Source organism: Heptranchias perlo, chromosome 8 (genome assembly GCF_035084215.1).
Source record: "Heptranchias perlo isolate sHepPer1 chromosome 8, sHepPer1.hap1, whole genome shotgun sequence".
In the NCBI taxonomy this organism is placed as follows: domain Eukaryota; kingdom Metazoa; phylum Chordata; class Chondrichthyes; order Hexanchiformes; family Hexanchidae; genus Heptranchias; species Heptranchias perlo.
This window is the reverse complement of record NC_090332.1, coordinates 87984244-88010836: the sequence shown is the minus strand read 5'-3', so window position 1 is coordinate 88010836 and position 26593 is coordinate 87984244. Positions and strand designations below refer to the sequence as shown.

The 26593-nt window shown below is 43.9% G+C and overlaps 1 protein-coding gene and 1 pseudogene across 2 annotated transcripts; one reads left to right on the top strand and one right to left on the bottom strand.

Annotated features, from left to right (window-relative positions):
* Positions 1 to 139: 139 nt before the first annotated feature.
* On the bottom strand, positions 140 to 26215 carry dnaaf10 (dynein axonemal assembly factor 10). Of its 2 annotated transcripts, none has more exons than XM_067989488.1 (8): positions 25968 to 26215; positions 21523 to 21623; positions 19881 to 20011; positions 17995 to 18096; positions 13137 to 13252; positions 8572 to 8706; positions 3770 to 3867; positions 140 to 1988 (listed from the first exon to the last, which is right to left on the bottom strand). In XM_067989488.1, exons 1-8 carry the CDS (start codon positions 26151 to 26153, stop codon positions 1781 to 1783), a joined length of 1077 nt encoding a protein of 358 aa, XP_067845589.1. In that variant the 5' UTR covers positions 26154 to 26215; the 3' UTR covers positions 140 to 1780. The 2 variants fall into 2 exon arrangements, with proteins under 2 accessions (XP_067845589.1, XP_067845590.1); XM_067989489.1 differs by having other exon boundaries at positions 25960 to 26173.
* On the top strand, positions 23782 to 23903 carry LOC137324854 (U2 spliceosomal RNA; annotated as a pseudogene).
* Positions 26216 to 26593: the final 378 nt, after the last annotated feature.

The window sequence follows — 26593 nt, the reverse complement described above, 5'->3', positions numbered from 1 at the left end:
ATGATTCTAAGTATTTTTTTTAAAACCTGGTGATGGGTTTCCATGCCTGTCAAACACTCAGCTGACCAATAAATGCAGGTATAGAACAAGGTATTACTTTACAAATAAAGATCCAATTAATATTTCAATACACTTTTACATTTTACACAGTTTATTTATGAGATGTGACAAATTATCGATGACACTTCTAATGCAAATGTACAAAAAAATGTACAATGTGGCTGATAATTTCAAGCAAATAGTAAACTGAACTTTAAAACAAAATCAGCAAAGTAAGAACTGTCAGAATGCTTTTCAGATTCAATTGATTTACAACAGTAGATAAAATAAAAGTTTAAACTCCCAATGAGAGACAATAATATCAAATGAGAGTTTATTTCCCTAAGCGAAGACAGTGGCAATTTAGATCGGTCCAATCCTTAACCTGTAACAATGAAAGAACAATAGGAAATTGTTTGTATACTATCTATATGTACATAAGGCATCCCCGATTTCCTTCACTCCACCATTGGCGGCCGTGCCTTCAGCTGCCTAGGCCCTAAGCTCTGGAATTCCCTCCCTAAACCTCTCTGCCTCTCTACCTCTCTCTCTTTTAAGATGCTCCTTAAAACCTACCTCTTTGACCAAACTTTTGCTCACCTGTCCTAATATCTCCTTATGTGGCTCGGTGTCAAATTTTGTCTGATAATCATTCCTGTGAAGCGCCTTGGGGCGTTTTACTATGTTAAAGGCGCTATATAAATGCAAGCTGTTGTTGTTATCTAACTCAGCAAAAGTTTAAATCAATCTCACTAACAGTGGATTTTTACCAATCAGGAAGCAAGGTTTTTGTACCAATCAGGAATCAGCCTTTACCAGTCCTCCAGGCCAAAGCAGTTTAAGAGCTGCAATTTGCAAATTTTTCAAGCTTCAGGGAATGGGGAGGATGGGGGAAAAGGGAGTGGAGTCTTGTATTATTGTGTATGGGGGGGGGGGTGGTGGGGGAAAGTCTCACACTTGTGTGTATAGGGATCTCACTTTTATATATGGGAGCTTGCACTACTGTGTAGCCAGATGCAGTGCACTCACCGATTTTGACACAAGTATCCAATCTCAGCCCCAAAGGCTGGACAACCCTGCACTATGCCACTTTTCAGTTGTATGTATAATGTGAGCAGAAAAATGCAAACCTTCAAAACTAATTTAAATGGAAATTTAGTAATTGTGAGCAGAATATTCACATTCATACCATGCTTCCTGACTTTCAAAAAGGTAGAACTTCAAAAGAACTACGCATTATAAAATGGATCATTTTCCAATATAATAAAACAAATATTTTTTTTAACACTCAAAACACATTCTGCAGAGGTCCATTAGCTCAAGCACTGAACTATAGTCCCTGAGCTACCTGCCAGTTAAACTTACACTTGATTTGAGCAATACGCAGCCATCCTCATTCAGGCCACTAGATGGAGCAGCATCAGAAGAAAATTGTTCTCAAGATGATAAGTGGGACATGATCCAGGTCAACAATGACTTCTGCTGGCTGCCTGCGCAGTACAAAGGGTGCATTACCCCCACCCTCAGAGGGTGACAAGAGAATATTTGGTACCAAGTATCCTGCAAGGGAGGGGACATAGCAAATAAATAAAACAGCCTATTTTGCAAATGAAATCTTTAGAAGTTTTAACCTTTTTGGTGTCCTCACAGTTCTCGTTACATTCATGTGAAATATTTTATATTTCGTAAAAGGACATAAAGAGATGGAGATGTCCATTTGCATAACACCTTGGTTTGCTCATTAAATTCGGTTAAGCTTAGTAGCAATCAGAACTCGCACTGTTTGGTCAAATGCACTGCACACACACAGGCCCTGTTTGTCTGGGCTCCAGTCAAGGCTTCCGATAGGCTGGGTGGAGACTGTAACATTCTGTAGGAGTGTGACTGTGCCTGCAACTCCCATGTCAATGTTCTCAGAGTCCTTCTTCGAGCGCTGGGCAGGGTACTCGCTAGAAAACATACAGGGAGAGGAACACATCAGTTTAGGAGGTACTCAGGGTTTCAGGCAACAATGCCTTCCAGCTTTTGCCTAGGCAACAAAGAAATTAGGTAACCTGACCCTCTGCGACCTCCATATAAATAATAATTATCATGGTCTTTGTATCTGCCAGTAAATTTCAATGCGACTTTTAGCCTAACCATAAAAGCAAGAACCGATATTCATCCATCTCTGATATTAGACTCAAGCTGCCTCCCCACCCCCCGGAAAAATTAAATTCCACAATAAAAAACTGCCGGAAATCCAATTATACAAAATAAGACTCTAGAATTTGTTCCAAGACACCAACACATCTCAGAATTGAGACGCTTGAGCTTTGGTCTTGCAATTTAGGCTATCATCTCAGCTTTTAAATGTATAATGACCTGCTAACATATTACAGATTATGGGGTCTAACTGATTATGAGCATCTGTTTCTGGGATACAGGCAGGGGAGATTCGGCCAAAAGCCATGACCTCAGGCCTCCAATGCCCTTTGCGCTTAATGCACATTTCCTGGGGCATCCCAGACATGAGCAGACAGCCCCTGCCTGAAGCGGAGGGGTGGGGTTTACATTTATATAAATAAACGCAAGAATGACATTATAAGACCTCCCATGTCATGGTCCTGGGATTCTATCAGTCAGATGCCTCAGAAGATGATCGCCAAAGAAAGTAGACAGTGGACTATGTTGGCCCTTCAAACTGGAGGATCTGAAAGCAGCCTGCCAGCAACCTTTCCAGACCTCCAAGAATATAAGTTTCATATGAACTAGGAGCAGGAGTAGGCCATTCGGTCCCTCGAGCCTGCTCTGCCGTGGCTGATCTGATTGTGACCTCAACCCTACTTTCCCGTCTACCTACTATAACCTTTGACTCCCTTGTTAATCAGGAATCGATCGAACTCAGCTTTAAAAATATTCAATGACCCTGCCTCCACCGCTCTCTGGGGAAGGGAGTTCCAGACTCATGACCCTCAGAGAAAAAATTTCTCCTCATCTCCTTCTTAAATGGGAGACCCCTTATTTTTAAACTGTCCCCTAGTTCTAGTCTCTCCCACAAGGGGAAACATCCTCTCAGCATCTACCCCTTCAAGCCCCCTCAGGATCTTATATGTTTCAATAAGATCACCTCTCATTCTTCTAAACTCCAATGTATACAGGCCCAACTTGTCCAACTTTTCCTATTTTCATAATATTATCGGAGCCAGCGGGGAAGAACAGCAGAGTTCGAGGCCGCCTGGCTGTTATTTTTCACAACAGGCAGGAGTCCTGGATGCCACACAGTCCATTCATTGGCAGTATTCCCACCCAGGCCAAAACTAGCCCTTGCAAATGACCTGAACCCAGAAATTCAGCTGGGTTCCGATGGCATGCTGCCCTACTGTAGTAGGAGTGCAGGAGTGCGAGAGGGTTAGGGGAAATCAGTCCCAGGGTGTTGGCTTACGTATTCAAATACAGAAAATAATAGAATACTTTTTTTTTTGACCATTTGCTTTTATTCTCTTCCACTGATTTGGACACCCCATAATATGCACCAGACAGGGAAATAACCAAGTACCCTGCTCCCAGGACTCTGCCATGGCACATGTGTAAGAATGGCCAGGAACAAACGATTGAGATTTGAGCTCAAAATTACACACCTGCAATTCACTACCGTCCAATCATTAATCTTCACCAGTAACCACGAAGCTGGTATTTCACGTGCATTTAAACACCTTGACGCGTTTACAAATGAACAAAGGTTACTCACTATTTCCAAAGATGCAGATTGCCAGCCCCTCCTGTTGTCATGAAGATATCTCTGTTTTGTGGTAAGTGTCGGACCTGCCAGATGGTGGATTTAGATGCCTGGGGAAAGCAGCAGACACACAAACATACCGTGTTTATAAAAACAGGAGCAAAACAGAGCAACACCACCTGTCCCACTTATCCACAGCAACAACTAGGGATCTGGGTCACATACTTTACTGAAAGTCATCAGCCACTTTATAAAATATTATTTCTACGATAGTACACAAGCCTTCCAATTCACCACAATAGTCTGAGAGCGAGTGACACCTGCATCACATACTGGACATAAGACTGAGCTGTTTTAATTGGGAGCGGGTTTTGGGTGGGCAGGTGGGGCGAGTGGGCAACAAAGGTTCACTAGATTGATTCCTGGGATGAGAGGGTCGTCCTATGAGGGGAGACTGAGTAGAGTAGGCCTATATTCTCTGCAGTTTAGAAGAATGAGAGGTGATCTCGTTGAAACAAGACAAGATTCCGAGGGGGCTTGGCAGGGTAGATGCTGAGAGGCTGTTCCCCCTGGCTGGAGAGTCTAGGACTAGGGGGCATAGTCTCAGGATAAGGGGTCGGCCATTCAAGACTGAGATGAGAAGGAATTTCTTCACTCAAGAGGGTGGTGAATCTTTGGAATTCTCTACCCCAGAGGGCTGTGGATGCTCAGTCGTTGAGTATATTCAAGGCAGAGATCGATAGATTTTTGGACTCTAGGGGAATCAAGGGATATGGGGATCGGGCGAGAAAGTGGAGTTGAGGTCGAAGATCAGCCATGATCTTATTGAATGGCGGAGCAGGCTCGAGGGGCTGAAAGGCCTACTCCTGCTCCTATTTCTTATTTCCTTATGTAAAACCCGCCCGACGTCATCAGTGTGAGGTCAGGTCGATTTTAACTCCCAGGCCTCATTTGTATCTGATTGGCAGGCTGCCCACCCGATCGTGTTGGAAACGGGCAGCCTGCCCACCTTCAGGGCGGGATTTCCAGTGGGCCTTTAGAGGCCTATTGAAAGCATGAATACACCTATTAAAAGGGAGGTTGCTTCCAACTATAGAATCTTACAGCACAGAAGGCCATTCGGGCCATCGCACCTGTGCCGACTCTTTGAAAGAGCTGTCCAATTAGTCCCACTCCTCTGCCCTTTCCCTGTAGCCCTGAACATTTCTCCTTTTCAAGTATATACACACAATTCCCTTTTGAAAGTTATTATTGAATCTGCTTCCACCGCCCTTTCAGGCAGCGCATTCCAGATCAGAACAACTCGCTGCGTAAAAAATATTCTCCTCATCGCCACCCAGGATTTTTTGCCAATGATCTTAAATCTGTCTCCTCTGGTTACCGACCCTCCTTCTGACAAATTTGTTTGTTACTGCTGCAAGGAAGAAATGAGACACAAAGCTGCCCGCAGATTCTCTGACACCTCCCTGGAGGTTCTAGTGGAAGAGGTGAGGGCAGGAGGGTGCGTTTTCTCTCCCATGAATGGGAAGAAGCATCTAATGGCCTGGAGAGAGGTGTCAGAGGTGGTCAGTTCCGGGAGCATCGCCCCCAGGACTGGGATTCAATGCAGGAAATGCTTCAGTGACCTGACCAGGGCAGCAAAGCTGAATACAGCTCTTTCCTGTTCACCCATCACCCCCTGTGCTCGCTGACCTACATTGGCTCCCGGTCCAACAACGCGATTTTAAAATTCTCATCCTTGTTTTCAAATCCCTCCACGGCCTCGCCCCTCCCTATCTCTAAACTCCTCCAGCCCTACAACCCTCCGAGATCTCTGCGCTCCTCCACTTCTGGCCTCTTGTGACTCCCCAAATTTCTTCGCTCCACCACTGGCGGCCGTGCCTTCACCTGCCTAGGCCCTAAGCTCTGGAATTCCCTCCCAAAACCTCTCTACCTCTCTCTCCTCCTTTAAGACGCTCCTTAAAACCTACCTCTTTGACCAAGCTTTTGGTCACCTGTCCTAATATCTCCTTATGTGGCTCGGTGCCAAATTCTGTTTGATAATCGCTCCTGTGAAGCGCCTTGGGACGTTTTACTACGTTAAAGGTGCTGTATAAATGCAAGTTGTCGTTGAAGAACCTGTGCACATTCCCTCTCAACAGCCGTTCAATAACTCTATCCCTCTCTGCAGGACAAAGTAGCTGACAACACTCGGGAGAGGAGCAAGACTGGGGGAGGACCACCAAATGTCCGGGTCCCGAGCAAAATGAAGCAGACAGACCTGGACATCATTGGCTTAGCCACAGTGCAAAGATTCGGAGATGGCGAGGCTGGCAGAGTAACCGAGCAGGGTGTCTGCCCGTTACTTGTACACTTCCATCCACCCCAAACAATCGCACGTTCCACTAGCTTGGCAACGTCGTGCTGCATAGGAAGCCTGTCATCTGCTATTGTCTAGCCTGTCAGTGCCATGCTAATTCTCGTCCCTTTCTCCAGGTCCTTCTCAGCACCTGGAGCCTCTTGGAGGGATCAGTGCAGGAAGTGGAATGGCAGCAAGCCAGCAAGTGTCCTCACACAGCCCCACTCCAAGTGACAGAGCTGACGCGGGAAGATAATTACCTTTATTTTAATTGTTTAAAAGTTCAAGCATTGTGAGCGACTTTGTGCAACCACACTTAAAAAAAGGAATAACTTCAGGCTGGACATTAAAAAACCTTCAGTAACCAAAATGAGTTGAGCCCGTTTGCCCATCGGTGTAGTTTAGGATTTATAAAAAGGTACTCGTCACAAGTTTCTGGTCTGCCGTAGATAATCTCTTGGATACAGCGGGGCTAACCACTCCCCAGGTGGTCTGAGTGTCTTAAGTGTAAGAGTGTGCCTATACTGCCTGCATCTAATTGTACAATAGTGTAAACCAGGGGTGCAACAATAGGGCGCTCATGAGCTGAACTGGATATTGTGACCTAGAAATTCGGGAGCGCGCGCGCACGCCTGCCCGCCATTTTGGGGCCTTAGCAGGCCACGTAGCGCCTGAAAAACGCTACGGATGCTACAGGTTTCTAGGCCTGTGTCTTCCCTCACTTGCACTTCTCCAGTCTTTTTAAAGGTGGGCTGAATAACTTGGTGATGTGAGGCTGGTCACAAACCATTAAAGCTGCTTTATTTTACACAAAGCAAAATGAACAAATGGATCAACCAGTCAAAGCAAATTCCACTTAACTCAATCTCACTTCTCTCCTTGAAAAGGGGGGAGGGGGAAAAGATAATAAATTATGTGCCCTGTCGCTTCCATGGGCTGACTTACTTGTCTCTAAAGGACTTCTAATTGCAAGACTAGATCTGCTGCATTCTTAGCTTCCAAATCATAGATTTTCCCCTCCTTTTTGTTAATTCTGACCTCAGGAAACAGAAGGGGGCGGTGTCTTGGACAACTTCCCACGCAAAGATTCAACCAAATCAGCTACACTCTCTCTCAGGAGTATATTCTCCACAGGCAGCCCATGCCGTAACCACATGAACAGAACTGTCCTCACCACAGAGAATATTTGTTTGGCCACCTGTGATTAGATGACAAATTGTTTAATGCTCCTGGCTGATGGGCATGGGTGAGGCCATAGATCGTCACGGTATCGGTCTGAACTAGACGGGGAATTCTAACATCCCCCACACTGGCTTTAACACACATTCCTCAATTCCTGCAGTCTTTGGCCTTTCTTTTCGGACCCAATTCACTTTGTTTTAAAACATAACACTTAAACATAATACAATCCCCAAATAGTGACTTTACACTATGCATGGATCACTCACACATTGGGTACCAGCATGTAGGCGGCACTCAGAATGACTATTGATTGAAATGTCATTTTTATTTTCCAATTAATCAAGCCATGTTAAATTTTAGTTCCATGCTCGGCCCAGAAATTTTCCTTTAGTAATTACATGGAAGACCATTTAAGAAACATTTGTGTGTCTCTATTAACTGAGGCTTACCTGGCACCTATTATTGAGATAAAGTTTATTGTTAGACTGCATGTATTAACTGGATAGTTAACATGTTATCCTATAATATAGTTTTACTAGGATGGTACCAGGGATGAAAGACTTCAGTTACGTGGAGTGACTGGAGAAGCTGGGGTTGTTCTCCTTCGAGCAGAGAAGGTTAAGGGGAGATTTAATAGACGTGTTCAAAATCATGAAGGGTTTTGATAGAGTAAATAAGGAGAAACTGTTTCCAGCGGCAGAAGGGTCGGTAACCAGAGGACACAGATTTAAGATAATTGGCAAAAGAGCCAGAGGGGAGATGAGGAAAAAAAAAATTTACGCAGCAAGTTGTTACAATCTGGAACGCACTGCCTGAAAGGGTGGTGGAAGCAGATTCAATAGTAACTTTCAAAAATGAATTGAATAAATACTTGAAGGAGAAAAAATTTGCAGGGCTATGGGGAAAGAGCGGGGGAGTGGGACTATTTGGACAGCTCTTTCAAAGAGCCGGCACAGGCACGATAGGCCGAATGGCCTCCTTCTGTGCTGAATCATTACATGATTCCATAAAGTAATCTTAAGTGGATATCTGATGTACTATTCAGACAACAGTTTAAATGATTGCTCTGTAGAGCCGATTTTACAAAATAATGCTCCTGGTAGAGAGCTGATTCAAATTTGGCTTCTGCCACCAAAGCTACTTGTGCTGTTTGATCTCGCAGTTCCATGGCAACCTAAGCACTTGGTCATTAAGGAGTCAAAATGAAACTAAGGTACTTTAGATTGGAGCCAAGATACAACATTCTACATCATCCCTATAACCAGGGAAACACTGCCTTCTCAGAATTAAATACCTTTTCACTGACTGAAGCAAAACCCTTTGTTGGGTGCTGGGTCCTCATGTCAAACACGTGGAATTTTCCCTCCAGGGAAGTAGCCACCAGTTTATTCATGGTGATATCTTTCCTGTCAAACTCGACACAACAAACCTGCAAAAACAAGAAAAGGCCCCTTAAGCAGCATACTTACTGTCAATGCTGAAAGCTTTTCATTTCTTAAAATAAGGGAAATTTTAATGACGCAAAAAGAATTACATACTGTACCCACAGAAATATTTTGATTTAATACATTGGCTGTGGGGAAATGTAAATTTAGAATGCATAGAAAATGTCATTGACATTTTTCTTTTGTTGGCAAATGACCAAAAGGTTCTTTGTTAATTATTTAATTCCGAGATAAAATATCTGGTGCTGAGGTTCAAGACCAAAGGCATAACCACTAACAAAATGATGGCACAAGCACCAGAAATCCATCCACGCGCGTGCCCTGCCCACATGCCTTTGCTCAAGGTTGGCTTAAGCCAAGTGTCATTCTTGACAAATTTGAACAAAGCCAGGCGTTCAGTGGTTTTCAAGCCACCAAAACGCCGTCTCTTTTACTAAGGATATTAGTAATGGCAGGTCGGTAAAAAAAAGTCAGTTTATTCCTCCTTCATTATGGTTTTTTCACTCTCCTCCATTTGTTTTTCTCTCTCTCTTTCTCGCCCGCTTCACTGTTTTGTATTGTCTCTCGTTTCCCAATTCTGTGTTGCTCACTCTCTCACCTCCATTTCTCGCTCCTTTCCTCCACTATTTTTCTCTCTTCTCCATTTCGGATTTGCTCTTTCCTTCATTTGTTTCTGTCACTCACGTCTTTCACTGTTTTTCTCTCTCCTCCACTCTTATCTCACTCTCCTCCTTCACTTATGTTTTCCTCTCTTTCTCTTTCATTTCCGCTTTTGTTTCCTTCTCTCTCTCACATTTTTGCATCTCTCTTCTCCACTTTAGTCTCTCTTTCTCCTCCCTCGCTTCTGTGCCTCATTCCACCGCTTCTCTTCACTTTTCAACCTTTCTTCCCTCTCAACAGTTTTCTTTTCACTCTCTTTCTTACAGCATTGGAGCTGACACATGGGGAGCATCATGGGGAGGATGAAGGAGTCAGGATGGGTCAACCAGCCAGGGAGCAGGACTTTAAAACGAGCAGAAAATTGACAAGCCAGCTCATGGTAAATGTTGGCCGGAACTGTCCCAGGCAGTGATGGCATCAGTACTCAGGGCCCAGTGAAAAGCTGATGGGAGAGTTAAGGACACATTCTGGCAGACTAATGGACCATCAGTAAAGTTAGTTATGAAACACCATCTTGCACAAGTTGTTGCCTGGGTTCATGCATATTATATACACTGAACATTAATCCCGACTTGGAAATATACCGCAGTTCCTTCATAGTCGCTGGGTCAAAATCCTGGAACTCCCTGCCTAACAACACTTATCCACTGAGCCAGAGGTGATTACATAGAATACACAGCACAGAAACAGGCCATTCGGCCCAACAGGTCCATGCCGGTGTTTATGCTCCACACGAACCTCCTCCCTCCCTACTTCATCTCACCCTATCAGCATATCCTTTTATTCCTTTCTCTCCCATATGTTTATCTAGCGTCCCCTTAAATGCATCTGTGCTATTCGCCTCAACTACTCCTTGTGGTAGCGAGTTCCACATTCTAATCACTCTCTGGGTAAAGAAGTTTCTCCTGAATTCCCTATTGGATTTACTAGTGACTATCTTATATTTATGGCCCCTAGTTCTATATTATATTTATGGCCCCGCAAGTGGAAACATCTTCCCTATCAAACTCTTTTATAATCTTGAAGACCTCTATCTGGTCATCCCTCAGTCTTCTCTTTTCTAGAGAAAAGAGCCCCATCCTGCTCAATCTTTCCTGATGGGTATAACCTCTCAGTTCTGGTATCATCCTAGTAAATCTTTTTTGGACCTTTTCCGGTGCCTCTATATCCTTTTTATAATATGAAGAACCCAGGTTTGATTCATAATCTGTAAGAGTTAGATTTCAGCTGAGGCGTTGGTGGGTTGTCACAATTGTAGAATATGGAGAACAGAACTGTGCACAGTACTCCACTGTGGGAGAACCTTCATCACACGGACTACAGCGGTTCAAGAAGGCGGCTCACCACCACCTTCTCAAAGGCAATTAGGGATGGGCAATAAATGCTGGCCTTGCCAGCGACGCCCATATCCCATGAACGAATAATTAAAAAAATGTGATTTGCAGGTTACTACTTCTGTTGCATTGCACATCTGTGCATCAATTTAAGTCCCCCATACAAACAGAATAACAAATTCTGAACGCTAGTATTCCCATTGCCCATGCATGCATTCCTGCGAAAAAAAGACAATGTTACAAGCAGAATTTTATAACTCCATGTACACACTTTAGTTCTGCCTGATATCACATAAGTACAGCGCAACAGAATTAGATATTCACCGAGGGCAGGAGTTGATGGAATCTGAATGGATGCACTTAGCATTCAACTTAAGGGAGAAAAAAAAGAGTATTAGCATGCACTGGTTTAGCATTAGAACAAGTGAAATATTAAATTTCCTATTTATGTAATGTTCTTTCCTTTCTCAATTTTATATCGCTGGCAGAATTCTCTTGTTTCTAATAATCCTTTTAGCTTTTAATCTCTTATTTTCCCTGCCTTTGTTTTCTTTTATGATTTGCGCTGTTTCCAGGACTCAGCATTAACATTCACGAGCACCGAGATTGCTCGCCACAATAACTACCTTATTTGGTCAATTTTTTTTCAGTTAAAACACATCAGTAACATGGTAGATACAAAGACCCTATTTCAGGGCTGACCAGGCTTTGTGTCTTCATGTGTTTATTGTTCACACCATGCAGCTTTGAGGGGGTCATATATAAAGTTTAAATCCATGTGCCCATTAATTTGTATATATCTCAAGTTGCTGATACCAACAAATCTTGCCGTCCTGATTTAAGGATTTATCCAACAAAGCAACAGCACTAAAAGCGGCCCTTTCCAAACCACCAATTCCGCAAATTCAACCAATAAATAAGAAATACAAATGCAAATAGGACTGAGTTGCTTAGGCTTCCAGGGCCACATTGCCAGGGTTCGGAGACTGTATATAGCCCAGGGGCTACAGTTTGAACACCCCTACCGTACTGTATAGTTTCACGGTAATAACTGAAAGTCATATTATCCACATTTTAGCATAGAATCATAGAATGATACAGCACAGGAGGAGGCCATTCGGCCCATCATTCCTGTGCCGGCTCTTTGAAAGAGCTATCCAATTAGTCCCACTCCTCTGCTCTTTCCCCACAGCCCTGCAAATATTTTCCCTTCAAGTATTTATCCAATTCCTTTTTGAAAGTTACTATTGAATCTGTTTCCACCGCCCTTTCAGGCAGCGAGTTCCGGATCATAACAACCTGCAGGTTGTTATCTTTAAGCTGCCAGTATTTAAAACAAAACAACTACTAGAGTTTTATCATTTACATGTCTTTGATCCAATCACAAATCCGACTTGCTTCTCTCTTTTCTTCCCTCCATGATAGTCTGTTTCCCACCCAGTCCGCCCCCACCACCTCAAAAAATGCCCTGTGCCTTCAGTTCACATTGTCACTCCTTTCCCTTGGTGAAGGTTAGTTAATTTGCCTCATACTACAGGAGTGGATCTTACAGTCATTCATTCTGTCCGAGAAAGCACTAAAGAGTACAGAAAATAGTGTATCGTTGGTACATAAAAACACGCTGGGTGTTGAAACACACTCAACGCAGGTTGTTCAAATGACAAATATTCCTTTGTTTCCTCCTCTTGCTAGTTTTCTCCACTTCCTTCCACTCCCAAAGGTATCAATTCATTATCGGCAGACCGTTCCATGGATGTTGATGGCTCTTGGGTATTAAGGCCAAGTGTCCAGGTACTCAAGTGTTAACCTTGACAATCAGGGTTGGGAGGCTGACCAGGATTGGGGGGAAAAAATCACAGCTGAGCAAGATCCAGTTCTCACGCAGTGTCCACAAAGACACACGCGCACCGGCCTGCTCCTGATCGGGATCAAGAGCAAGAACTCTGGCTGATATCCTATCTCTAACCAAAGAGCACTGAGGCCACTTGTAGCATCCCAACACCGCCCTGGCTGAGACCAACTAACTCAGCGTAGACCAGGGATCAAGCCTGGCATCTTCCCGATCTGTACCGGGAGCGTCGGGGAGGGAAAAAGAAGTTTCTGTAACCCCCAGAGTACTATTTACTGTTTAGAAGGAGAGAGGAGCCAACGGTGGCACTGACAGAGACTGAGCAACAGGCTTGGAGTCAGGGAAAGAAATGCGATGTGAAGAGATTAAAGGAAGAGAAAACAAAATTAGTTAAAACACGAGAGAAGGGAAAAGTGGTTACTATAAAACAGGTAACTGCAGAGCCCTTGAGTCAAAAGTCTGCTTGTAATGGTGTCGGTGTTTTTAGATTCAGCCATGTGGTCACCACTTTCCTCTCCCCACGCAGGGGAAGTTTGAGTTTTACACTGGCTTAAATTCAGATGTTTCTTACCCCGTTCCTGATGTTTTTTTCCCAACGAAGTGACATAGTTCTTAGGTCAAATAACTTGATATCTCCATTGTCATATCCAGCACACACGCAGCGTTCCTGGTGACTGTAGGCATGACCTGTCCATGGAGGCACCACAGAATAAGAGAGTTTTGTAGTCAATTTTGACTCTCTATTCAATATTCAAGACTGGCACCATAATGGTTAATAGTCATATGACTTTATTTGGCACAAATAAGAATAAATACCTTACAGTATTTAAGCAGTAGTTTACAAAGCACAATTGAGAATTATATTACCCCGTTGTCCTTTGGGTGGAAGCCGCGCCCTCATTCCACGCTCCCTCATGCACGTACTCTCATTCTCATTTACCCGCCAGGTACCTTCTTTTCTGTCCTCTACAACAAGCATGAGTTTTTTGGCTCTTCTTTATAGTAGAAATGATGCCCGATGATTGGCAGGCATTAACCCATTCAGGTCACTTTCCCTTATCTCTCAATTGCTCGGTGGCCCAATGGGGGCCTGGACTGGCGATGTTCACAAACCCAAGGGTTACCTCCTTCTAAGTGGGAGACCTTTAACCTCTCTTTGTTGCAGACCTTACTGTTGATAAATCACCCTCTGGGCTCCGAGAGTGACAAAGCATACCTAGCTTCAGCATTCCAGGGTGTCGGGAGCAGTGGGGATTACCCTTATATTCCTCCCTTGGTTTGTAATAACAAGATTCTAATGGCTTTTATTGCCTGCAGCTGCAATAAGTTAATTTGAAAGCAGTTTATGTTATAGTAATGATGTGGAGATGCCGGTGATGGACTGGGGTTGACAATTGTAAACAATTTTACAACACCAAGTTATAGTCCAGCAATTTTATTTTAAATTCACAAGCTTTCGGAGACTTCCTCCTTCCTCAGGCAAATGTTTCAGGATCTCCTTGAAGCCTACGCATTTATACATATAGAACAATACATGGTGTTTACAGACTGCCCCTGCAACTGCCCGTTGCCAAGGCAATCACCGTGTTCAGACAGAGAGGTGTCACCTGCAGAACCCCCGAATACACATTCAACAAAAAAACAAACAGGGAAAAAAAAACAGAGAAAAAAAACAGAGAGAGGCAGAAACATCCGGAAGGCAGAGAGAGCCAGCAAATGACCCATTATATTAAAAACAGATAACATTTGTTCGCTGGTGGGGTAACGTGTAGCGTGACATGAACCCAAGATCCCGGTTGAGGCCGTCCTCATGGGTGCGGAACTTGGCTATCAATTTCTGCTCGACGATTTTGCGTTGTCGTGTGTCTCGAAGGCCGCCTTGGAGTACGCTTACCCGAAGGTCGGTGGATGAATGTCCATGACTGCTGAAGTGTTCCCCGACTGGGAGGGAACCCTCCTGTTTGGCGATTGTTGCGCGGTGTCCGTTCATCCGTTGTCGCAGCGTCTGCATGGTCTCGCCAATGTACCATGCTCTGGGGCATCCTTTCCTGCAACGTATGAGGTAGACAACGTTGGCCGAGTCACAGGAGTATGAACCATGCACCTGGTGGGTGGTGTCCTCTCGTGAGATGGTGGTATCTGTGTCGATGATCTGGCATGTCTTGCAGAGGTTACCGTGGCAGGGTTGTGTGGCGTCGTGGACGCTGTTCTCTTGAAAGCTAGGTAATTTGCTGCGAACGATGGTCTGTTTGAGGTTGGGTGGCTGTTTAAAGGCGAGTAGTGGAGGTGTGGGGATGGCCATAGCGAGGTGTTTGTCCTCATTGATGACATGTTGAAGGCTGCGGAGAACATGGCGTAGTTTCTCCGCTCCGGGGAAGTACTGGACGACAAAGGGTACTCTGTTGGTTGCGTCCCGTGTTAGTCTCCTGAGGAGGTCTATGCGATTTTTTGCTGTGGCCCGTCGGAACTGTCGATCGATGAGTCGAGCGTCATATCCCGTTCTTACTAGGGCGTCTTTCAGCGGCTGTAGGTGTCCATCGCGTTCCTCCTCGTCTGAGCAGACCCTGTGTATTCGCAGGGCCTGTCCATAGGGGATGGCCTCTTTGACGTGGTTAGGGTGGAAGCTGGAAAAGTGGAGCATCGTGAGGTTGTCCGTGGGCTTGCGGTAGAGTGAGGTGCTGAGGTGCCCGTCTTTGATGGAGATTCGTGTGTCCAAGAAAGAAACTGATTCTGAGGAGTAGTCCATGGTGAGCTTGATGGTGGGATGGAACTTGTTGATGTTATCGTGTAGTCTCTTTAGTGATTCCTTGCCGTGGGTCCATAGAAAGAAAATGTCGTCGATGTATCTGGTGTATAGTGTTGGTTGGAGGTCTTGTGCAGTGAAGAAGTCCTGCTCGAACTTGTGCATGAAAATGTTGGCGTATTGGGGTGCGAATTTGGTCCCCATGGCTGTTCCGTGTGTTTGGGTAAAGAACTGGTTATCGAAGGTGAAGACATTGTGATCCAGGATGAAGCGGATGAGTTGTAGGATGGCTTCCGGAGATTGGCTGTTGTTGGTGTTGAGTATTGATGCTGTCGCAGCGATGCCGTCATCGTGGGGGATACTGGTGTATAGTGCCGAGACATCCATCGTGGTGAGAAGTGTTCCTGGTTCAACTGGTCCGTGGGTACTGAGTTTTTGTAGGAAGTCTGTAGTGTCGCGACAGAAGCTGGGGGTTCCCTGTACGATGGGTTTCAGGATGCCCTCGATGTATCCAGAGAGGTTCTCACACAGGGTTCCGTTGCCTGATACGATGGGACGTCCGGGTGTGTTGGCTTTGTGTATCTTTGGGAGGCAGTAGAAGTCTCCCACGCGGGGATTACGTGGGATGAGAATGCGTAGGATGCTTTGAAGGTCTGGATCGAAGGTCTTGATCAGTTTGTTGAGCTGGTGGGTGTGTTCTTTGGTCGGATCTGCGGGTAACCGTCTGTAGTGTTCCTGGTTGTCCAACGCAAAATCGTCGAGCAGAAATTGATAGCCAAGTTCCGCACCCATGAGGACGGCCTCAACCGGGATCTTGGGTTCATGTCACGCTACACGTTACCCCACCAGCGAACAAATGTTATCTGTTTTTAATATAATGGGTCATTTGCTGGCTCTCTCTGCCTTCCGGATGTTTCTGCCTCTCTCTGTTTTTTTTCTCTGTTTTTTTTTCCCTGTTTGTTTTTTTGTTGAATGTGTATTCGGGGGTTCTGCAGGTGACACCTCTCTGTCTGAACACGGTGATTGCCTTGGCAACGGGCAGTTGCAGGGGCAGTCTGTAAACACCATGTATTGTTCTATATGTATAAATGCGTAGGCTTCAAGGAGATCCTGAAACATTTGCCTGAGGAAGGAGGAAGTCTCCGAAAGCTTGTGAATTTAAAATAAAATTGCTGGACTATAACTTGGTGTTGTAAAATTGTTTACAATATGTTATAGTACAGCACCTTCAACTAAAGCTTTAACTAATTAATCCTTCTTGAGTCTGGTTCCCCTAAATACCTTAACCTACCTTTCCTTACAGTTTAGAAAAAAAATCAACTGAGTTAAAATTCCATCCCAGACAGGGAGTGCCTCATATTTTATTTACTAGACCTCAATCAAGGCCTGCAGCTCAGCAAATAAGAGAAAAACTCTATAGTGTTGAGCAAACGTATTACATTTGTTCTGAAAACAGATTTTTTTTCTCACTGCTTCTATATCCAGATACAACTGGAGGGGAGGGAAAAGAGAAGGAAATCATCTAGGTATCTTGGCCCCTTTAAGAAACTCATGTCTGGTGTGCTCCTCGCTCACACCATTGTACACAAGGCCTTATTCTTCATTCCTAGTTCTTCGGTCATCTGCAACAGCATTGACTGCTATCAGGAATTTTTTAAAAATGCTTTAATCTAGAAGCATTCTACGAGTGATCAGTGATAGATGGGCATTAGCACAGGGCGAAAACAGCAAATAACTTGTAAGCACTTCTTAGAGGAAATAAAGTCAGAATGATGGAGGCAACAGTACGGACCCAGAAGGATCTAAATACACAGAAAAGGGTGGGCTTTCTACAAAGTACACATCTCAACAAAAAAAGACATGTTGAGCAGATTAAATTCCTTCCCTCTCATAGTTAAAGTGCATGAATAAGAAAGCCTAGAAATTAGTCTGAGATATTGCCTGGGAATGGCTTATGTGCTCTTATGGCATTCCTCGTCCACAATTTTAACTGAGGCGTGACCCATTCACTTTAAATGGGTTAAAATACAAATAAGGGAATGTGATATGAACATGTTAAGTGTTCGTCAGTAAATACCGCAAGCAGTAATTTCTGCTCTTACGGTTCTTATCTGGACGAGGAAAACCGATTGAAGCATTGCTCAATAATGGAGTTCAGAACAAGAATATCCTGGAACAGAACAGATATTCTGGAGTTTTGCTTGCATATTAAGTTGGGTTAAACCCATGATTAGACAAATTGTGCTTCATTTATGGAAAGAACAGTCTTGATAGGCCAAATGGCCTTTTCTGGTTCCATGTGCTTTATGTTTGCAAAGTCCAGCAGATGCAACACATACAAACAACATCTGTTTTTAAGTCAGAACAACGTTAAAGTCAAGCTCTGAAAATGAAGTCCATCTGATTTAGGCAAGGCATCTTAAGTATCAAATATTTTTATATTCATAATGTAAAAGGGCCGAATGGCCTCCTTCTGTGCTGTGACCATTCTATGATTCTATTTTAAGGGACATCCATTATGGTCAAATTTGACCCACGCATAGAGCACTGCGTTTTCAGGAGGAGTATTATTGTAAAAATATCAATGTACTTGATTATTCAATCCATCCCCAATTCCTCTAAGTACTCTTGTGAAGATATTGATCATTATTGATGGCTTCAACATAAAACCATATTTAAGACATACCAAATGCCACAGTCCAGCAATCCCGCTTGGTATCTCCATCTGCAGGCTGCATATTTGCTACTGGAGTGTCTTTTTGTCTCGGATCCCAGACTTTCACCATTCCTTTCAAAAACACAAAACACAATTTATATAATCCAATATATATCAGGTATTAAGCACACAGTGAAGAGTCAATATAATCAACAGTGAGCATTCAGCACATAAAGCAGACTTTTAGATTGTCAGAAACTTTCAACTAGACAAATCCAAAGGATGCAATTTAACCTACCCCCTCATTGCAGTTTGCAGCTCAGATTTTGTTCTCCAAAAAGAGTGTTAATGACCATGTTGGACATCGGCCAATTATTGTGCAAAAACACAATTTATTATTTCTGTTTCAAGTGGTTTCTTTAATACTAAAGCCTCCAGTAACAGCTAGTTGGTGAGAAGTGCACTGCAAAGGTGCATATCATACCAAGTTTCTTTAAGACCAGTGCATCCACAAATGATACAGCCCACTCGTACAATTACAAACCAACACAGAGGATCCCACACTAAAGACTCTCCTAAGCAAACCATGCCCTGTGCCACTACCAGTTCTGCCAATTTGAAAAGACAATACCGATACCGCCTAGCCTTATCTACGGGCACATACATGGTGCATATATTAAAAAAAAAGTTTAAGTTCACTTACTTCTTTTCTGAGGGAGGGGGGAATTATCTATTCCTTTTTTTCCCTCCACTCCTCAAGACAGTGGCTCTTCTACCTGCATTTAACCAGTGTACGATTTCACAGGCACTCACTATCTTTGCCCAAGTGACAATTGTCAAAGTGTGAGACTGGACAACGAATGCTGACAAACTATTCAATCATGGGGCATGATTTTGACCTCGAGCCAGGAAGGGGGCAGAAAATACAAGCTCCCTAAAATAAAGGAGTAATTGTGCTTTTTTAAAGCACCAAAAACATTTCAAATACTTCTACATTCCTTACCGAACACAGTAAAACCCATCATCACACAATGTCAAATCATGAATGTCCAAGCTTTCAGCCTTTGTGGTCTGCTTGGGTAGACCAAGGAGCCTCAGAGGACACATACAAGCTTAAATCCACACTCCCACTAATTTGCATGTATCTCAAGTTACTGATCTTGAAATTATGATTTAGGATTTATCCACCAATGAAGAAACAGCACTAATAACATACCTTTCCAAAGATCTTGGCCGATAAAATTCATATAGGTCAAACTAACAAATAAGAAATATATGCAAAAGTAGGACTAAGTTACCTAGCTTTGAGGGCTAGATAAGCAAGGCTCGGGGGCTAATGACAGCCAACAGGCAACAGCTTGAACAACCTTTTATTAAAGGTTAAGAGGAGTTTTAATAGAGATGTTCAAAATCATGAAGGGTTTTGATAGAGTAAATAGGGAGAAACTGTTTCCAGTGGCAGGAGGGTCGGTAATCAGAGGACACAGATTTAAGGTAATTTGCAAAAGAAGCAGAGGTGAGAAGAGAATATTTTTAACATGGCGAGTTGTTATGATCTGGAATGCGCTGCCTGAAAGGGCGGTGGAAGCAGATTCAATAATAACTTGCAAAAGGGAGTTGGATAAATAGTTGAAGGGGAAAATTTTGCAGGGCTGTGGGGGAAAGAGCAGGGGAGTGGGACTAATTGGATTGCTCGTTCAAAGAGCTGGCACAGGCACAATGGGCCAAATGGCCTCCTTCTGTGCTGTGCCATTCTATGATTCTATGATGATACTTAAGAAATTTCTAGATGCTCAGAGATTTAGCAGTGAATCAAACACAGACATTTCAACAGGTTCAATCATTACAGAACTACAACAAATGGCAAAGAATGAGGCGGGGGGATAGAAACGAGGAATAATTTAAATGCAATTTACCATCTCTGCTGCCAGTAACCACCTCTGGGGCCCCTTCTCCAATCCCCAGGCCTCCGATGCCATCAATGCTGTTTATGATCTCCTTGTGAGCTTTTACTGAGTACACCGGAATTTCTGGGGCCTCCAGATTCCTGGATAAAACAAATTAAGAAAAGTGAGCAAAGTTCACAAAATTCCCAATGAACAGACTTGACAAGAGAATGGAAGTAACTTTGAAGCTACTTGCGATAGGACGGAAAAGGAGAGTCCACACAATTTCACCAGCAACAGAAAACACGACAGTGCAAAATTCATTAGAAAGGTTTTCTTTTAAAATCCACAGAAAAATGTACACAATCAGGTCGTGCAATAGTTGAAATTCAAGACACCGGGGGTGAAATTGGACTTGGGCGGGGAACTGAGTATTGGACGGGACGTATTACGGGTGCCCGATGCCACATCGCTCGTTTTGCCTCCCCGCCCAAGTCAAATTCCACCCCCATCGCGTGACAGAATGGTAGGGTATTGGTTGGGATTGAAGTGGTCGACGTGACGAGTTTCTGATCCCAGTCCTGGCACAGGACGGAGGCCAATTGCTTCCTACAACAAAGGATTTCTTTTCTTCTTTTTAGGGTGGTTTGGGACGAGCTGTTCTACACACCTCTTTGCAGCTGACGGCACGCAGGTCTACTGTCCAGTTTTTTGATCTGGTGTGTAGAAAACTAGGAGGAAGAGGCAGCCAAGAGAAAAAACTTTTCTTTAAAAAAAAGTTGCATGATACTATGTTCATTATGCCATTGACCAAATAAATAAAAGTGAAAAATACATAAGATTAAGTCAATCATTAGTCAGCCCAAAAAAACTCTACTGGTTCAATGTGTGCCTGCCCCACAAATGTTTATGGGTATAGAAGCAGATTTAGCAATTTAGTATGTCAAAGAATCACAAGCAGCATCAGTTACCGTGAGGCACCACCCCTCCATGGACTCGTCTCTCTCTATCTCTGTAACCTCCTCCAGCCCTGCAGCCGTTTGCAAACTCCGCGTTTCTCCAACTCTGGCGTCTTGTGCATCCCCCTCATCCTTCACCCCACCGTGCCCTCAGCCGTCTGGGCCCTAAGCTCTGGAATTCCTTCCCCAAACCTCTCCGCCTCTCTCTCTTCTTTAAGATGCTGCTTAAAACCTACCGCTTTGACCAAGCGTTTGTTCATCTGACCTAATAAGAAATAGGAGCAGGAGTAGGCCAATCGGCCCCTTGAGCCTGCTCCGCAAATGTTTCCTTCTTTGGCTCGGTATCAATTTTGGTCTGATTACGCTCTTATGAAGCGCCTTGAGACATTTTTACTACATTAAAGGCTCTGCACAACAACAACAACAACAACTTGCATTTATACAGCACCTTTAACGTAGTAAAATGTCCCAAGGGTCTTGTCATTGTTGTACCCTATCGAATCCATTGATCATTTTAAACACCTCGATTAGAACACCCCTGAACCTTCTAAACTCAAGGGAATAAAAGCCATAGCAGATTTCAAAACTACCGTCTTTCTTAAAATGTTATTTCCTCAACAATCTTCAGAAAGACTCCACTTTCATTAAGAGTGGAACATTTTTCCGTCACAGCTTGGAAACTAGGGCACGCATATCAGGTTTTGAAAACTTACCATATGTTCAGATTTCCATCAAAGTCCCCTGTAGATAGATATCTCTGTTGCAAAGAGGCAGCTCCAAAGGTGCCACATTTAATAGGTTTTGATTTTTCAATCTGAAAAGACATTTATTTTGTCAAATTATGAAAATGATATCAAGTGGCGATGTAGGCAGAGCACTAAATTCTCAATTACAAGGCCCACGGTAGAGTTTCAGCGAGGCTCTCTGGGGAGAGCAGAGAAAACTGTCGGAGAGACTCTGCCTACATTAGTAAAATTAATCTCCTGGCACATTATTAACCAAGGAGTAGCATGGGCGGCAAGGTAAGTTTGCTAACCATAGCCTCATCTATGAGAGCAAAGGAACAATCCCTGACAAGGCAGGCTGTGCCTAACTCAGTCAAGAACACCTCTTGGTGCTGCACCAACAATGCCCAAAGAATTATCGGCTGACCAGATGGGATAAATAGCAGCAATGAAGATGGTGACTTTATTTTTGTTTTATTTTTTCTACTTTTCACCAATTCTGCTCCAAGCCCTGATGTGCCAGCCACCCGACCAGAAGGGCAGGCAGGTGAGCCTCCTCCCAGGCCTTTGCCAGCGTCACTTCGTGATCAGCAGCTGGAGGCGACCTCCAGTTCCTCCCTGACCTCTGATTGGAACCTCTGTGACTGACCAAGCCACGGTGTTGAACAGCAGACATCAGTTCACGTTCTATCTCCCCTCTGGCAAAGTACATTAATGCTCCAATATGCTTCACCAATTTATATAAAGTAGCACTGTTTCCAGTCATTATTGTGCCTAAATTGTACAGTTGCATTACAGATAATATTGCTGTTTTGAGAATGGAATCTTTGATATTCAGACACCTGTGAAGTACATATTAAAGTGTGGATTATTGTAAAGTTTGTCAGGCCTCATTTGCTGTTTTTTCTTTTCAGGGCTTTACTAAATTATTGAAAGAGTGTCCTAAATTATTGAAAGAGTGTCCTTGTACCCATCCCTCTTCCCCCTTAGTCTTCTCTGATCATTACAGAAATGCTTCATTAATTACAGATACTTTGATGTGCATGATACAGTGCACTGGCAATCACACCACACATTGGGGGGTAATTTCGAATGAAATAAATGTGTGCGTTTTATAGCGGGTGGGTAAATCACTCTGGCACTTTACTCCCCAAGTGGTGAAGATGGAAATGTTCCTTAATGTCTTGTAAGAATGCTTTGAGTGCCCAGAGAACACCCACCCACTCAACAGTGTTAAGTGCAGCTTCCACTCCCCCAGTGTCCAAGTTGCACGTGACAGCAATCAGAAGATCCTACGGCCAACCCATGAAATGCAGGAAGCTTTGTTGATGGCTTCATCCTTTGTAATTCCGCCCTCCTTGACCTCTTCGGGGAAGAGAATAAAATCAATGGATGGCTTCTGAGTGACATAGGAACACAGAAAGTAGGCCATTCAGCCCCTCGAGCCTCTACTGCTATTGTATTAGATCATGGCTGATCTGTATCTCAACTCCATTTACCTGCCTTTGATCCATATCCTTGATAGCCTTACCGTAACAAAAATCTGCTGATCTATGTCATGAAAATTTCAACTGACCCAGCACCCAACACCTTTTGGGGGAAGAGATCCAGATTTCCACTACCCCTTTTGTGAAAAAGTGCTTCCTGATTTCACTCCTATATAGTTCCAATTTTAAGATTATGTACCCTTGTTCTGGATTAGTAGGGTAGGGATTGGCTGGTTACCTGTATATAAAAGCTAGTTTTTTTTCTTGGGAGCGGGGAAGACAGGGTATAACCTTGTCCATAGAAAATATTCACAACATTTTCAAGTTGACAAGAAAAAAACATTTCATAAACAGGAGAATTACATAAAACATACAGCATAGAAACAGGCCATTTGGCCCAACTGGTCTGTGCCAATGTTTATGCTCCACATGAGCCTCTTCCCACCCTATCGGCATGACCTTCTATTCCTTTCTCCCTCATGTATTTATCTAGCTTCCCTTTAAATGCATCGATGCTAGTCGCCTCAAATACTCCTTGTGGTAGTGAGTTCCACATTCTAACCATTCTCTGGGTAAAGAAGTTTCTCCTGAATTCCCTATTGGATTTAGTGGTGACTATCTTATATTTATGGACTCTAGTTTTGGACCGACCCACAAGAGGAAACATCTTCTATACGTCTACCCTATCAGACACTTTTAAAGACCTCAATTAAAGGGGGAGGCCGAAGAAGACTGGAGCAGGAGCGAGAGTTTACCGGTTATCACTTCACGGCCTTTTGGCTAAGATCAAGTGTAGTATCTGTTCTTATCGGGTCGCCTCCTCGTAGCAGACGTACTGTACTTATCTTAGAGAACTAAGTTTTAAGTTTTATTATAACCAATAATTATCATTAATACGAAACTCTGGCAACACACACACACACGACACTTGACTGTAACATTGCCTGTGAAAATCATGGATTTTGAATTAAAAAAACAAGGAAATCATGCTAAACCTTTACAAAATGCTGGTTAGACCTCAGCTGGAGTATTGTGTGCAAATCTGGGCACCACACTTTAGGATGTCAAGGCCTCGGAGGGGGTATAGAGGTTGGTTACCCGGATGATATCAGGGATGAGGGGACTTCCGTTACCTGAAAAGGTTGGAGAAGCTGGGATTGTTCTCCTTAGGGCAGAGAAGGTTAAGGGAAGTCCTGATAGAGGTGTTCAAAATTATGAGGGGTTTCCTTAGAGCAAGCAGGCAGAAACTGTTTCCTCTGGCAATTGGGTCAGTAACCAGAGGTCATAGATTTAAAATAATTGGCAAACAAACCAGAGGGGAAATTAGGAGAAATTTTTTCACACAGAGGGTTGTTAAGATATGGAACATACCACCTGAAAGGGTGGTGGATGCAGATTCCACAGTAACTTTCAAAGGGCAATTGGACATGTATTTGAAGAGGACCAATCTGCAAAAAAGCTGGGGTGTGCGACTAAATTGGACAGCTCTTTCGAAGAGCCGGCACATGCACAATGGGCCGAATGGCCTCCTTAGAATCATAACAGCGCAAAAGGAGGCCATTCGTCCCATCGAGCCTTTGCCAGCTACATCGGAGCAATCCAGTTAGTCCCATTCCCCCGCTCTTTCCCCGTAGCCCTGCAAATTTTCAGGCAGCACATTCCAGATCATAACTACTCGCTGAGTAAAAAAGTTTTTCCTCAAATCACCTCTGGTTCTTTTGCCAATCACCTTAAATCTATGTCCTCTGGTTCTCGACCCTTCTGTCAGTTGGGAACAGTTTCTCTTTATTTACTTTATCTAAACCTTTCATGATTTTGAACTCCTCTATCAAATCTCCTCTCAACCTTCTCTGCTCGAAGAAGAACAACCCCAGCTCCTCCACGTAACTTGAGGTCTCTCATCCCGGGAACCATTCCCGTAAATCTCTTCTGCACCCTCTCCCGAGGCCTTCACATCTGTGGGGAAAGGCAACCGTTTAGAGCCTTCCCGCCATTGTATACCAAGGGGCTGCAATCAGGGAAAAACCCCCTCGGGCAGAATGTAAAATTCAAATTGATGTAATGTAATGTACCTGTAATAAATCTGTCATGTACCTGTAATGAATCTGTAATCAATAATCTGTATTGACTGTAATGCAACGAGGCACCCTAGAGTGTCATAAACTGTAATTATGTACAAGGTGCTCATTGAACTGCATTTGATGCAACCTGCAAATTGTATAATCTGTATTGTGTACGGTTTGGAATGTGATATGACAACTGTATTGTATGTGTTGCTGCAAATTCTATGAATAAAGTATATTTTATGAAAAAAAATCTTTCCTAAAGCGCGGTGCCCTTCTGTGCTGTAAGATTCCATTAATTATTCCAATCAAGTTTTAGCCCCAACTCCCACTCGTCCAGCTCCTGCTCACCATCCCCAAGGAGCTGCAAAAAAAAGTGTTTGCTTTAAAAAAAAAGGTAGCCATGATGTGGAGATGCCGGTGATGGACTGGGGTTGACAATTGTAAACAATTTTACAACACCAAGTTATAGTCCAGCAATTTTATTTTAAATCCCACAAGCTTTCGGAGGCTTCCTCCTTCGAAAGCTTGTGGGATTAAAAATAAAATTGTCGGACTATAACTTGGTGTTGTAAAATTGTTTACAATTTAAAAAAAAGGGTGAGGTGGTGGGGGGGGGGGGGAGAGAGAGAGAGAGAATCAGACTATAACCAGCTTTGGTACAAAACCACCTCAACATCTCCAATTAAAACAAAACTGTACTTGTCTTATATCTTTTTGTTTTGTTTGTTGTCGTAGAAAACTTCCAGGGTCCGATTTAGCAGCCAGTTACCATAGCAACACCGCAGGCCTTCACCCCCCCCAACCAACCCCCACCACCGGTAACCAAGCAACGAAGCGGGGCCTGCGGGCCGCTGACGGACGACCGACCGTACCGACCGACCTCCTTCACCAGCACCAGCTCCCCGTGGGACACCTCGTAGACCTGCAGCACGCCGGTGCCCCTGGCGAAGTTGCCCATGCAGACGATCTTGGCGCTGCACGGGATCCATTTGCAGTCGAACAAGGTGTAGTTGAGCGATTTCTGAATGTGAGCGATTATCTGCGGCTTCTCCAGCGCCGAGCTCATGGCGGCGGGGCTGGAGAAATCAAAACACAAAAACGGCTACCCGGTCGCGATCCCGCTACCGCGCATGCGCTCGCGCTCGCGCGACTGGCCCCCGAACGACGCTCCGTACTCCGGCCAGGCACGCCTTGCCTTGCCCCGCCCCCTCCCCCCTTTGACCCTCGACCTCCTCCTTATCGTTACCCCCCCCGCCGTTTTTAACCAGTCTTTTATCTTTTTTTTTCGGATTTAGATTCCTATTTTAAACATAATCCATTTCAACGATCACCGACATAGCTTCTTCCGGCAAAACTCCCCATTCTGTGAAATATTTCCTATTCCCTCCTCCTCCCCCTCACCTCACCTCACGGGCAATAAACCGTTTGAAAATCAGAAGCAAAAAAAAAATACTGCGGATGCTGGAAATCTGAACTTAAACCAGAAAATGCTGGAAAACACTCAGG

Bases quoted from the DNA above. Each gene is read 5' to 3' on its own strand.
- dnaaf10 (XM_067989488.1), bottom strand. From the start codon at position 26,153: ATGAGCTCGGCGCTGGAGAAGCCGCAGATAATCGCTCACATTCAGAAA. The intron at 18,097-19,880 runs GTAAATTGCATT...TGTTTTTGAAAG, and splicing joins GGTTACTGGCAGCAGAGATG to GAATGGTGAAAGTCTGGGAT. The intron at 8,707-13,136 runs GTAAGAAACATC...TTGTTTTTGCAG, and splicing joins AAAAAAACATCAGGAACGGG to GTTTGTTGTGTCGAGTTTGA.